The sequence below is a fragment of the Macrotis lagotis genome, chromosome 1, assembly GCF_037893015.1.
Source record: "Macrotis lagotis isolate mMagLag1 chromosome 1, bilby.v1.9.chrom.fasta, whole genome shotgun sequence".
Lineage (NCBI taxonomy): Eukaryota > Metazoa > Chordata > Mammalia > Peramelemorphia > Peramelidae > Macrotis > Macrotis lagotis.
This window is the reverse complement of record NC_133658.1, coordinates 818,581,858-818,596,882: the sequence shown is the minus strand read 5'-3', so window position 1 is coordinate 818,596,882 and position 15,025 is coordinate 818,581,858. Positions and strand designations below refer to the sequence as shown.

The 15,025-nt window shown below is 39.2% G+C and overlaps 1 protein-coding gene across 1 annotated transcript in view; it reads left to right on the top strand.

Annotated features, from left to right (window-relative positions):
• Positions 1-7,597: 7,597 nt before the first annotated feature.
• The window catches only part of RAB38 (RAB38, member RAS oncogene family), a 58,287-nt gene continuing 50,859 nt past the window's right edge, over positions 7,598-15,025 (top strand). Inside the window, exon 1 of the mRNA XM_074217072.1 lies at positions 7,598-7,962. Coding sequence (XP_074073173.1) covers positions 7,761-7,962 — 202 coding nt within the window. The 5' untranslated portion in view covers positions 7,598-7,760. The remainder of the gene's footprint in view (positions 7,963-15,025) is intronic.

Genomic DNA, 15,025 nt, shown 5'->3' with positions numbered 1-15,025 from the left:
GATCCAGTAGAGCTAGTCTGCTCTTTGCACCCTGAATATTTTATGAACCCATACACCCTTGCTCATCACTTTTCCCTGTGCTTGAAACTTCCTCCCTACCCATCTTTGCCTATGTATCCTTTAAAACCCAACTCAAATATTATCTTTTCCAAGAAGATTTCCATATCCTCATCCTAACCCCTTGGAAATGACCTTTCCCCAGAGTCTCATAGGAAGTTTTTCTCCATCTCGCTATTGCATCTGTCAGGCAATGCTGGTGATTATAGACAGCTGTATTTATATCTTATCCTCTTTCCACAAGGTGAACTTCATGAATGTAAGACCTCAGCCCTTTCTTAAGACTGTAGTTGTAGGCAGTAAGTATATAATAAGTAGTTGTTGAATAAATGTTGTGAGAAATTAGACTAGATAGAAATTTATTTTAGAAGAACATGCAAAACTAACGTTTATAAAGCACTATAACCCAATGAGATCAATGTGAATATTATTACCATTTGAAAGATGAAAAAAACTGAGACTCCCCAGTAGATAAAGGATTTGCCTCTGGTCACATGGATAGTAAGGTTCAGAGCCAAGTCTCAAACCCTGGTCTTCTGAGTCTAAATTCAGGACTACGATTCTTCCCAGGAACCTTTCCAATTTTATGATCTTTGCCTCCTCATTATCCTTTGCCCACACATCTAGAGAGTGAACAATGCCTCTCGATTCTTCCTTTAAAATGCCTCTCACGCAATCCCTTCCTTTCCTTTCAAGCTGGCTCTACCCTAGTTTAGATTCTCATCATCTTATGATCAGGTTATTGCAACAGACTCCTACTTGGTCTGTTTGCCTCTGATCTTTCCTCATTTTGGTCCAACCTACCTGCTGTTGCCTGATTAATCATCCTAAAAATGGTTTCACAATGTCATTTTGCACTAAAACATTAAATAACTCTCCATTCTGAATAAGATAAGATTTCGAAGTCTATCCTTAAGGGGCCTCTGTAAGCAAGCTCCCACCTTACTTTTCCACTTCGATCTCCTACTTAACAGAATGATTATTGGAAATGGACACTTCAGTTCTAGTCTGGGCTCTGTCATCATCATGAACTTAATAAGTTGCCTTGCCTCTTATAGCCTATTTCTTCATTTTTTTAAGGAAAAAGTTTTAAATTTATTATTATGGATCTAATCTTTGACAAGTATCTATTATATTAACAGCTCAAAACCTCACAAACTTTCTTCTGTAGCTATCATTTTCTCCATTTTTAATAATAGCAGATTGTATTAAATAACTGATTTCTTTGCATTTCTTCCATCTCCAACATTTTTATGACTTTATTTTCTAGGCAGGGTTATTCATTCATTCATTCATTCATTCATTCATTCATTCTTAACTTTGATCTTGCCATAACTTTCCTACAGATCTTCCTCCCTTTTTTTTTTAGGTTTTTGCAAGGCAAATGGGGTTAAGTGGCTTGCCCAAGGCCATACGGCTAAGTAATTATTAAGTGTCTTGAGACTGGATTTGAACCCAGGTACTCCTGACTCCAAGGCCGGTGCTTTATCCACTACACCACCTAGCCACCCCCCTCCCTTCTTTTATGTTTATCTGTTCCCCTACTTATCCTTGAAGATCCATTTCTACTGGAAGGCTTTCTTCTTTTACCTCCCCCTCCCACTTCAACACAGTCCATGGTGCCTTCTCCCCTCTCTGAATTCTTATTGCATCTATTATAAATGATGCTATTGAAACTAATCAGTCTTTATTAAGCATCCTATATGCATTCAATGCAATTTACTAGACTCTCAAAGGGAAAATAGCTCTTCTCCTCAAGGTACTTGCATTCCAGGGAGGAAGGAGAGCATAGAATACTGAAACAGTTAACATATATAAATATATATATATATAATATATATATATATACATATACATATACATACATCCTTACATATATACATGTATATAGAAGTTTGAGGCAGGAGGAAGGACTAAGAACTCTAGGATCTGTATCTGACAGATGCTTTTCATGAGCTCAACTTTTTTATGAAGCTAGGAATTGTAAGAGGTGGCAGTACCTTGTGATGGTATTGTTGATTTGACTTGGAGTCAGGAAGATCCAAAATCAAATCTGCCTTCTTACCAGCTGTGTGACCCTAGGCTAGTCACTAAGTTCTGCCCACCTCAGTTTCTATAACTGAAATTAGGATATTAACTGCCTACCTCATAAAGTTGTTGCGAGGACCAAATGAGATACTATTTGTAAAGAACTTAATATAGTAACTGCCACATAGTAAAAGCTTAAAAAATACTTGTTTCTTTTCCTTTTCCCGGCTTCCTTATGTGCCCAAGTTTTGGTTAATTAATTAAAAATAATAGCTTACATTAACATACTATTTTAAGGTCCACAAGGTGTTTTACAAATCTTATTTCATTTGATTCTCACAGCAACTTTGGGGTTTTTTTGTAAAGCATTGGAGTTAAGTGGCTTGCCCAAGGCCACACAGCTAGGTAATTATTAAATGTCTGAGGTCACATTTGAACTCAGGTACTCCTGACTCCAGGGCCAGTGCTCTATCCACTGGGCCACCTAGCTGCCCCTCATAGCAGCTTTGTAAGAGAAGGTTCTATTATTATCCTCATTTTACAGATGGGAAAACAGACTTTCCCAGGGTCAAACACTTTTAAGTATCTATGGGAAGATTCAAATTCAAGTCTCCCTAACTCAAAGTTCAAAACTCAATCCAATATGCCAGTTCTGATAAGGTAGACTTAGATTTTTACAATCTCTCCAGGATACTAGTACACTGTAGAAATAAATTAGTTGCTCTAGAAATATTGTTCTTCCTGTTGTTTTTTAATTGACCAAGGCCTTAGTGAGGGTTGATGTCTCTTCTGAAAGGTAATTCTTCATCAAAACAATATTTTTGAAGCGGTTGAGCAGACCAAAAGAAGTGTTTCTTTTTGCTTGCAAACTGTACTTGGCCTCAGCTTAGTATGGGCTGGCAAAATGAAAAATGAATGCTCTATGTTCATTTTAACATTAGCTTCAACCTCCAACAAATCTTTCTGAGGGACAGAGTGGTGGAAAGAACATTGGACTCGAGTCAGCATCCCTGAGCTATCATTGCAGGCACTTTATTCAGCTTGATCAGCTACCTTCTTGAGAAACAAAAAGGAGAATCTTTTTTTCTTTACTGTTGTACACATTTGACAGATGGAACTCAATGACCTATTTTGCATTCATTACCTGGGTGACTCAATCTCTTTGGCCCTCAGTTTTTGGATATGTAAAATAAGGTGACCTGACGAAATGATTTCTAGTGTGTCTTTCATCTTGATATCTAGGACGCTATGATCTCCTGATGTTTCTTCTGACTTTGAGATTCAGTGATTCTGTGAAACCTCATCCACTAATTACTGAGCATAACACATTTATTTGTCCTGATATTTTGTCTGTGTTACCACACAAATTGAAAGTACAACTTTCAAGTTTAATTACTTTCCATATTTGGGTTCTAAGTCTTTTCAAAATGGAACTAGAAACAATTCATCTCTTGGTGGCCCATGAAATAGTTTCCAAATTATCCTTTGCCCCCTTTTCCAACTCTTAATAATCTGAATTTGGGCCATCTCATTCCTAATTACCACTCCCATCTGGTGGGCTGACAGAGAAAGGAAGAGCAGTTTAAAATCTGATTAGTTTCAAAAAATATGATCTACACTTGTAATGGTACTACTACTAAAAATATCTATTTATATGACACTTATTGTGTCATTGAGTTTCACCCAATATATTCTATCATTTCAATCATACAATACCCCTTTGAAATAATTTTAGTGTTTCATTTTCAGTTTTATCTGACTCTGTAACTCCAGTTGGGATTTTTTTTGGCAGAGATACTGGAGTACTTTGCCAGTTCCTTCTCCAGCTCATTTTATAGATGAGGAATTGAAGCAAACAGGGTTAAGTGACTTGTCCTAGCAAGTGTCTGGAGCCAGATTTCATTTCAGGGAAACCCTCCAGAACTCTATTCACTGTACCATCTAATTGCTTATGAAATAATGCATGATAAAAAATAAAATAGATAGAGAACTAGAGAGTTAGGTAGACAGACTGCTAGATAAATAGCAGAAAATTTTTAAAGACTTATGTGCTAAGAGGAGATAGAAAGAGGGGGAGGGAAAGATGCCCACGTAGGGCTAATTACTGGAAGTCCAGGATGACCTGAGCTGAGAATGAAGCGAGCATGGCTGGAGGTCCTCAAGATATGATCATACAGGCCAGGGACTCATCAGTCAGGAAGGCAGTACCAGAACAGAAGTAGACAAGATGATGAAGAGGTAGAGCCGAACAGGGAGTGAAATGAGCTGGGAATGAATATTATTATTCCCATTTTTGTGGTTCGGACAAGATAAATGATTTCCCCAATGCAACAAGCTCACAAAAGACAGTTAGGATAAAAGCACCTATTTCTAAATGCTTCTTCTACAATACCAATCTGTCTCTTGAAAAAGATGATAGAATTTTGAACAGAAGGATACCTTAGAAGTCAACTAGTCTACTCTCTCAATTTTACAGATGAAACTGAAATTTCAAGGGCTCAGCTACACAGTAGAGTCAGGATTCAAAATGAAGTCCTCTAATTCCAAAGGTTTTCCCAGTATACTACACTAACTTAAAAATACGATATTTAAAAAGTTTGAGAGATATAATTTCTGAGTAATTAATCATTTTATTAATAAAGCTAGCATATTATCAATAAAATGGGTCAGTGAGATTCACAAAAGCTATTGAGTGGGCTAACAGTCCTTGGAAGAATGGGTGAACCTAAGGTTGGCAGTTACTCTGATTGGTTAACAATTAATGAGAAGAATTAATATTACAGTAAGAGGTGTATCTGTTCTGAGAGGTTATATCATTTACTTCTGAATTGCACAGCAGTTGGGCAATCTAATCAAAGAATTTATTCCCACCCATACATGGGTGTAGTGCCCAATGGGTTTCCTCTTGCCTTGACTGTATATTAAAATAGTGATCTGGGGGTATTTTTATGTGTTGGCGGTACATCACATCTGATAACTGCATGTAATAGTTTTTTAGAAAGAGGAGTTTTTTAGTTTAGTGTTTTTTTTAATGACCTCAATAATAGTGTGTTAATTTAAGCTGAATTGGTCTTATCTCCTTATATCTGAATAAAATGGGGGGGGGGGAAGTTACTTCAATCTCATTAGGAGCAATGTCCTTCAGAGAATGAATAATCTACAGGCTTCTGAAAAAATTCTAGTTCTAATTCAATACTTGATTATTAATGAGGGGGAAATAGTTAATTATCTCAAACAACAAAAATCTCCTAGTGAAGATCAAAAATGTTAAGATGAATTTGGGAAATATTCTGTTTTCTGTTGAATTTCAGAGAGGTCATATGTACACATGAACAAAACGTAGTCACCTGATGTTATTTCATGAACTGCACTGAAAGTAAACTCACAACATCCTGAGACAACAATCCACTTTTGGATAGTTCCAATTTTTAGAAAGGTTTTACAAAAATCAAAACTAAATTTTCCTTTCTTTTTTTTTTTTTTTGGTAACTTCTGCCCATTGTTTCAGGATCACTCATACTATTTGGACTTCAGGTAACAAAAGTAAATACCTCTTCCTTTTCCTTTTGTAGAAGAGTTTACCTAATTTAAATCCTCAAAAATGTCTGCAATCACAGCCCACTTCTTCCTTCTTCATAGATAAAATAAAAATCATTTCCTGCTTGACAGTCTTTGTTGGAGTTCTTCCTCCAAGACAGACATCTGCAAAAGAAGTTAGTACAGATCCTAGACATGTAGGGAAGAGCATTTCCTGCTCTCTTACTGGATAAAAGGATAACTACTTGAAACGAGATAGTTAACACTGGCAACATTTTAAGTTGCTATGACTGTCTATTAAAATAGTGGTCTGGAGTATTTTTATGTGTTGGTGGTATTATCACATCTGATAACTGCATGCAATAGTGTTTAGAAAGAGGAATTTTTCAGTTTAGTGTTTTTTTAATGACCTCAATAATACTGTGTTCATTTAAGCTGAATTTGTCTTGTCTTATTACATAAAACAGTTCATACCGTTGCCCCTCTGTATAAAAAAATGAGAAGTTTTGAAAATGCCAAAGTCTTCTACAAATATCTATTATTGTTATCATTATCATTACTGTTATTCTTGTTTTCTGGAAGCCATTTAAACTTTTTTCCCCATCAGAGAGCAGTGATAGATCATTCCCAATAATGAAATTGCAGCCACAGATGCATATCAACAACTGAACTACATAGTTTTAGAAAATTGTCTAGTGTGGGGGCAGTTAGGATATAACAGTAGATAGAGTACCAGCTCTGGAGTCAGGAGGACCTGAGTTCAAATCCAGCCTCAGTCACTTAATACTAATATGCTGTCAAGTCTTTTAACCCCACTGCCCCATGAAAACCAAAACATACAATTCTGGTGAACTGAGAGATTAAGAGATTGGCCATTGTTGTACATCTAACACATACCAGGGGCAAGATTTAAACTCAGTTGTTCCTCAATGTCCCCTGACATTTCTTACTAATAACCAATAAGCTACTAGGGCTAAGGAATGATTCCTTATGAGCAGTTCTTAGAAAGATAGGACTAGGGGCATTTAGGTGGCACAATAGATAGAACAGGGGTCCTGGAGTCAGCACGACCTGAGCTCAAATTAGACCTTGGAAACTTAATGATTATTTAGCCACACAGCTAGGTGATTATTAAGTGTCTGAGGTCGGATTTGAACCCAGGTACACCTGACTCCAAGACCGGTGCTCTATTCACTGGGCTACCTAGCGGCCCCTTTAGTATCTTAATTATCTTACGTTTGATTATTTTAATCAGCAAAGACTATTGCCTACCTTTTATAGCGAGGCATAGAAAAAATAGTTATTTTCTCTTTGGATCAAGGCTTAGAAATTCCACCTGTGGAAACTTGTGTCTGTCTGTCTCCCTTTAATAATCATTTATTTATTTTGTAACTACAAACAAGGGCAGTTTTCCCCCCAAGTTTTCTTTGGGGGGGGGGGGCTAGACTTTGAGTGCTCCGATTTTTCTCCCTTCCCCGGCCCTGGACAGAAAGCAATCCGATGATACATTTGTAACCACACTGGAATTTGTCTCTTGAGAAGAGGGAGACTTTTTGAAACATATTTTAATGTAATTTAATGTTTCCAATTCCATGTACAGGTGGCTTTCAACATCCACCCGTGGGCGCGCTTATGAGCAGGAGGGGGCTCTGACCAGCGCCCTGGGGCCCCACCGCGGGCAGCACGGACCAGAAATCTGACGGGGCCGCGCTTGCGGACGGGGCTAGCCCGGCCGGCCTGGGCAGCTCCGGCCCCGCGAGGTGGGCTCCGGCGTCAGCCTGGCCTCGGAGGAGGAGTCAGAAGCGGAGAGCGGCCCCCGGAGCCCCGCCCCGCCCCGCCCCGCCGCGCCCCGCCCCCTCCCCTCCCAGGTGCTGGCTCCAGCCCGATCCTCCGGCCCGGGAAGGGGCTGGCTAGACGGGGCGGCCCGGGCGCGGAGCCGCCTGCCCCGCCTCCTCTGCTCTCCCTTCCTCCGCGCTCCTGGGGGACACACACGGACACACGCGCGCTCACACACACACACACACACACACACACACACACACACACACACACACACACACACACACGCTGCCACCCCGCACGCCGGGGCCTGAGCCGGGGGCTGCGTCCCCCCAGCCGGCGGGCGCGGAGGCGGCAGGATGCAGGGCCCGCCGAGGGAGCATCTCTACAAGCTGCTGGTGATCGGGGACCTGGGCGTGGGCAAGACCAGCATCATCAAGCGCTATGTGCACCAGAACTTCTCCTCCCACTACCGGGCCACCATCGGGGTGGACTTCGCCTTGAAGGTGCTCCAATGGGACCCGGAGACCGTGGTGCGCCTGCAGCTCTGGGACATCGCGGGTGAGTGCGGCCCGGGCCGGGCCCCGGAGCGGGGGGCCAGCAGGGCTGCCCGGGCCGGTGCGGGAGAGACACGGAGCTCCCTTAAGGAGGACTCCCAACCTGCGCTTGCTTAGTTGGCTTCCACCGGAATTCTCTCTCTCTCTCTCTCCCTTTCTCTCTCTCTCTCTCTCTATCTCTCTCTCTCTCTTTCTCTCTGACCTGTATCTCTTTGTCTCTCTCGGTCTCTCTGTCTCTGTCTCTCTGTCTCTCTGTCTCTCTGTCTCTCTCTCTCTTCAAATTAAATGTTCAGATTTATGTTTCAAATAAAACTCTGTTTTGTTCCTTCTCCCCTTCACACCTTTGGGAGGGGGAAAAACATACTACAAATGTGGAAAGTCAAGCAAAACAAACTCCACGAGTAGCTGTGATTGTGTATGGTGGACACATGAGGCAAAGTGTCTACTTACTACACACAAATAGGCAAACATATATGTGCACCACCATATATATTCTATATGTGCAGATACCTGCATTCCCATTCTTTCTTTTTCACTTTCACTTTCTTTTTCACTTTTCTCCTTTTTCTTTTTCTCTTTCTGTTTTTTCTTTTTCTTTCTCACTTTCTCTTTCTTCTCATTCTCACTTTCATTTTCCTTTTCTTTCTCTTTTATCTCTTTCTCTTTCTGTTTTTTCTTTTTCTTTCTCACTTTCTCTTTTTTCTCATTCTCACTTTCTTTTTCTTTTCTTTCTCTTTTTTGTCTCTTTCTCTTTCTTTTTTCTCTTTTCCTCTTTCCTCCTCTCATTTTCTCCCTTTCTCTTGTTCTTTCTTTCCCTTTCTCTTTCTCTTTCTGTTTTTCTTCTTTCTTTCTCACTTTCTTTTTCCTTTTCCTTTTTCTCTTTTTCTTTTTCTCTTTCTCTTTTTAGCTTTCTCTTTCTCTCTCCCTCTGTCATTCTCTCTCTCTCTCTCTCTCTCTCTCTCTCTCTCTCTCTCTCTCTCTCTCTCTCTCCAATTGCAATCCACTTCCTGGCCTCTCTCCACCCGGGGTTTGCTCACATTTACATTTGCACCTTTGGGTTGCTTTCCAAGGCCCTTCTGCCCCATGATAGCCTAACTGAGGGACTGTAGGAGGGGGAACAGGTGGGAGGGAGGCAGAACTGGACCCCTGGCTGTCCCCAAGTCAGGAAGAGGCCTGCATTTTGCTCCTGGAATGATGATGAAACTCTGCTGGGCTTCTCCTCTTCCTGCTTAGTCTTTTCTATCATGTGCTCTAGGTAGCCTGCATCTTCAGACCAGCCATGCCAGCTGGAGTGGCAAGCTTACATGTACTCAACCATTAAAGATTCAAATACCAGTCAAGTCAGGGAGATAGGGGTTGTAAGAATATTTTTTATCTTTTTTTTTTTATATATACTTTCAAATCTTGGCAGGACTTGACTGAGCATACTTTCAAGGCAAATTCTGAAGGCATGCCCCAGCCTGCTGTCTTAGTCAGTCATGGATTTATTGACTCAACCCCCATATGCAGAGATCAGGAGACATAAGATTTTTGACTTCTATTGAAATCACAAGTAGGTTTTCTTCACTTAGTTTCGGTATTGGGTTCTAGGGGCACACAGAGACATTTTTACAGATCACAAAATCTCAATTGGAAGAGTCTCTAGAGAGCATCTAGCTCAAATATATCTGAACATGAACAAATCCCTCTACAATGTAGAATTAAGGCATTTTCTCTCCCCCTCTATCCCCTCCCCCACCCTCATTGTTGTAAGGCAACTTCAGCAGCTAGAGTCCAACCTAAACTTAGAGCTAGAACATGTGGAGCAAGTTGGTCATTTAATATTTGTCTGAAGACTTCTACTGACGAGCAATCCATCATCTAAGGAGCAGCTCATTCCACTTTGGAGACCTAGACCTCTCTATTTTAGGAAGTTTCCCCTTACATCACTCTTTATTCTGAATCTAAAAGTTCCCCTTAAGTTGTAATTTCAAGTTCTGACACCTCAGTACCTAAAACTCTTGGAAATCATTCAGATTGCTTAGCAACTGATCACAATCTCTTAAATGGTATGATCTGGTATTTGCCAATGGACCAATGAGAGTGTTTGCCTAACTCAAACCAACAATCCCTCTAAAAAGTCAGTGTTTAACTGATATAGTTAAATATTTTTCAAATAATCAACAAGCATTTATTAAGTGCCTACAATGTGACCAGAATTATGCTAGGTACAGAGGATAACAATAGTGATAATAACTAATATTTATATATACATGTATACATATGTGCATGTACATGCCAAACACTGTGCTGATTACTTTGTAATTATTATTTCAAGTGTTCCTCACATCAACTTTTATCCTCATTTTAGGAATGAGGAAACTGAGACAGATGGGTTTAATGACCTGTACAGGATCATACAGCTTTGAAGGTTGAATTTGAACTCAGGTTTTCTTGACTCCATGCCTGGCAATCTATCTCCTGCATCACCTATACAAAGAATCAAATAATTTCTACATTCAAGGAGCTTAAATTACAGTGAAGCAAGTGTAAGAATATACAGAGCAAATTTAAAGGAAACAAATAGGTAGTTAAATACAAGGTAGAGAGGGAGAATATTAGTATAATTAGAGGATAAGAAAAGCTTTGTGTAGAAGGTCATTCTTGACATGAGTCTTTTTTTATTTAAGACAATGGGGTTAAGTGACTTGCTCAAGGTCACACAGCTAGGCAATTATTGAATGTCTGAGGTCAGAATTGAACTCAGGTCCTTCTGACTCCAGGTCCGGTGCTCTATCCACTGTACCACCTAGCTGCCCCGACATGAATCTTTTTAAAATAAAGTTTATTTAATATTTTATTTTTCTCCAGTTACATGCAAAACAATTTTAAAGTTCATTTTTGGGGCAGCTAGGTGGTACAATGGATAGAGAACCAGCTCTGGAGCCAGGAGGACCTGAGTTCAAATCAGACCTCAGATACTTGATACTTACCAGCTGTGTGACCTTGGCAAGTCACTTAACCCTAATTCCTTGTAAAAAAAATATTCATTTCTGAAACTTTGATTTCCAAGCCCTCTCCCTTCTCACCACCCACCCCCACCCTCATTGAAAAGGCAAACAATTATTGACATAAGTCTTGAAGAAATAGAGATTCTCTGAAGCATAGGTGAAAAAAGAATTCATTCTCTGAATGGGGGGGGGATGGGCAGGGCAAAGGAAATGGGAGCAATGGATATCTTGGTGACATTGCACAGTTAGGAAGGAAGAGTTTTATATACAATGAACCTGGAAAGCTAGATTTAGGACCTGGGCTATTATAGGCTTTCAAAGCTAAACATAGGAGCTTTTATATTTTATCCTGGAGGCAATAGAGAGCCACTGGAGTTTAGTGTGTGGAAGAGTCACATAGCCAGATCTAAACTTAAGGGAAAACACTTTGGCAACAGGATGAACCAGAGAAGGGAGATACATGAGAAAGAAAGAGCAATTAATTGTGCAATAGTAATCTAGGTCAGAGTTGTCAAACAAAATACCCGAGGCAGCATGAGGCTCATAATACTCCTTAGTGTGGCAGAACCAGATTAAAATGTAATTGGGAAATATTTAACAAAATAAATAAAATGCAATAAAGCAAAGTAATATGGCATTTTAAAACCTAGGCAATATGAAGCAAGAAATGTTCCCCATGTGTGATTAGTGGCTCCTTCCTAGTTCAGTTTGACACCATTGATCTTGAAGTGATGAAGGTGGTAGCTGTGTAGGGAGAGAGATGTTGAATGTGAGTGATGTTATAGAGATATAAAGGGCAAGATTTGGGCAATTAATATAATATGTGGGGTGAGGGAGAATCAGCAGGCCATGATAACACCAAGATTAAGAGCCCAGGAGACTGGAAGAATGATGGCATGTCTAAAAGAAGTGGAGAAGTTTAGAAGATGGGTTGACTTGAGGGGAAAGATACTGAGTTCTGTTTTGAATATGTCTGGATATCCAGGTTAAAATGTCCAGTTGGTCATTGATGAAGAGAAACTGAAGCATTTGCAGAGACTCAGACTAGATATCTAGATCTGGAAGTCATCTGCATGTTTTTTGTGGCTTAATTTTTGAAGTATTTTGGAAGAACTTTTAGTCCTAGAGATAGAAATCATTGCCACCTTAACCAGGTATCTCCAGAATATAATGAAATAGAGCTCCGTTAAGACAACTGAGTTTTCTGAGTTTATGTGTAATCAAAATTTAAAGGATGCCAGTTACTAATGCACATAGAAAGGTGTTACCAAAGTGAGATGTCTTGACAATGGTAAAGACTCAGAATTTATTTGTTGTTTGCTTGTTTTGATTTGGCTTTTTGGTCTGGAATGTTTTTTTCATCTGGGATGAGAGGAAATGCTTTCCATCAATGGAAGCTGATACATACATGTAACTTACAGTCTTAGAGAATTAGTTGGTCACCGCCTCCAGTTTGTGTCAGAGGCTGGAGTCAGATTTTTCTTTCTCAAAGGCTCAGACTCTAGGCAATACCATCACACATATCTCTCTTTTAAAAAATAGTTTTCTCTATGATGAACCCAAGAAGTAAATAGTGCAAGTCTTATTATATCCCCATGTTAGATAGGGGAAACAGGAGCTCGATTGATACATTACTGGACTAAGATCATATGACTAAAAGGGGGTAGAGATTAGAGCCCAGACTTGCATCAGATATGTTGACCCCCAAAATCAGAAATTTTGGAATTGGATTTGGCATTGGAAATTGAAAATTAGAATTGGAATTGGAAAATATTGCATTCACCTCTCTCACTCTCATATGATTTTTTAAGAGGATATTTTAAAAAACAACAACTAAGTTTGTAGATTACAGAATCAGAGTTTTCTGACTGAAAGGATCATCAGCAATCCATACATGAAAAAGTATACTTTCTCTATTGTGAATAGCAGTGTGGTTCAATGAATCATGCTACAATGGCATCCTTATACTAACAACCATTAGATGGATGGCCAGCGGGAAATTAATTTAGTTCTCTGAGCTTCGGTTTCTTCATTTGAAAACGTGAATCACAATAATTGTAGCACATATTTGACTGGCTTATTGTGATGCTCCAGATGGCTTGCCAAGCCCCTTTCAAAGCATTATATCAGTAATTTTGTGTCCATCCTGCCTTTGCTTAACAACTTCCTATAAGAAAGAACTCACTATCTCCTGAAGCATGTGAATTCTCAGGCCTTTTTGATTTCAAGTCTAAATTCGCTTTTGTAATTTCTACTTATTACCCATAATTCAAGCACAAAACTGGTCTGTTACTTTTAGCAACTGCATTTCTGTGGAAAGCCCATTAGGTTTTTAGGCAGAGCTAGGGAGAGGAGGGTATGGTCAAATCCAAATTGTTGCCCTTGTGACCTTGGCCAAATCACTTGACTTTTCTTATCTGCAAAATGACTAATGGTCTCAGGACTTGAAGATTGTACTAATGACCTCTCAGGTTCCTTCCAGATAGAGAGATTATTCTGAGATACTATGGTAGCTCTTCAAATATCTGGATGTAACTATATTAACAATAAAATTTATATAATATCATTAATCACTTGTAATAAATCTCATTTGTTCCTCACCACGACCCTCAGAAGGGAATAAACATTTATAGGATGCCAAAGTCCTTTCATTTTTTATGCAGATATCATCTCATTTAATCCCACAGCTCTAGGAGGTAGATGATGATATTAATATACCCATTTTTACAATAGGGAAACTGAGAGCAAACAGTTCTGAACTTGATACAATAAGGAAGAATAATTTCTTTCAATCAACTTTCCACTTTGAAATAGCTGATTATTTATTGGTAAATCATTTAAGGCCTTTTGACATCTCCATCCCAGTTTCTGGACTTTGGGGACATCTCTACTCAATGGCAGAACAGACATAACATAGAAATAGAGAAAATTTCTTCCTCTATAAAAATGAGAAGATTATACAAAATATCCTGTGGAAGTGGGATTAGATTTTCTCTTCTTGGCCCCAGAAGGCAGAACCAGAAGCAGCCAGTTGAAATTTCAGGGCAATCTTGCCCTTACCCTTGCCCAGCCAGGGTCACACAACTATTAAGTTTCTAAGACTGGATTTTGAACTCAGATCTAGAATTCTCTAAGCAAGTGGCAATTGTAAGGGCAGAGGTAGACTTCATGTAGGGGGAAAAAATGAAATTCTCTTTGCTAAGAGTAATCCAGGGATTGGCTAGGTTTCACAGTGGATAGAGCACTGGCCCTGGAGTCAGGAGTACCTGAATTCAAATCTGGCCTCAGACACTTAATAATTACCTAGCCAGGTGGCCTTGGGCAAGCCACTCAACCCCATTACATTGCAAAAAAAAAGAGTAATCCAGAATAAAAAATTATTCACATTTAATTAATTTGTCGTAAGATCATTTTTCATTTGTTCCTGTCTCTTTTTGACTTTATTTGGAGTTTTCTTGACAGAAATATTAGAGTGGTTTGTCAGTTCCTTCTCTAGTTCATTTTATAGAGAAGGAAAGGCAAACTAGGATAAGTGACTTGCCCTGTTGGGTCACACAGCTAGTTAAGTGTCTGAGGCTGCATTTGAACTCAGGTCTTCCTGACACTGGGCCTGGTACTCTATTTACATACCACCTAGCTGTTTTCCTCATAACAATCTTGTGGTCTTGGTACTATGAATATTATTATTCCCAGGTTATATATGTGAGAAAACATATTTTAAGCAGTTAAAAAATTTAACTGTATCATGAAAGGAGCATGTTTACTATGTTTGAAGAAACTGTACTAAGGACTGGAAATAGAAATAAACAGCTCCTACCCTCAGTGAGATTACATTCTCAATACCTAAAGAGAGTATATGATACACAGGGATCTTATATATGGTAAAGTGCTTTCTTTCTATATATTTAAATATGGTTTTTCTGGTCTAGATAATCCTTGAAGTCTCTTCCAGCTTTGAGATTCTTAAATTCTATGTGGCCTCTGAGGTTGTGGCAAATTCTAATTGATTATTCTTCATTTAATTTGATTTAATAAACATTTCTTCATTTATTTAATTCCTTCTATGTACTGTGCTAA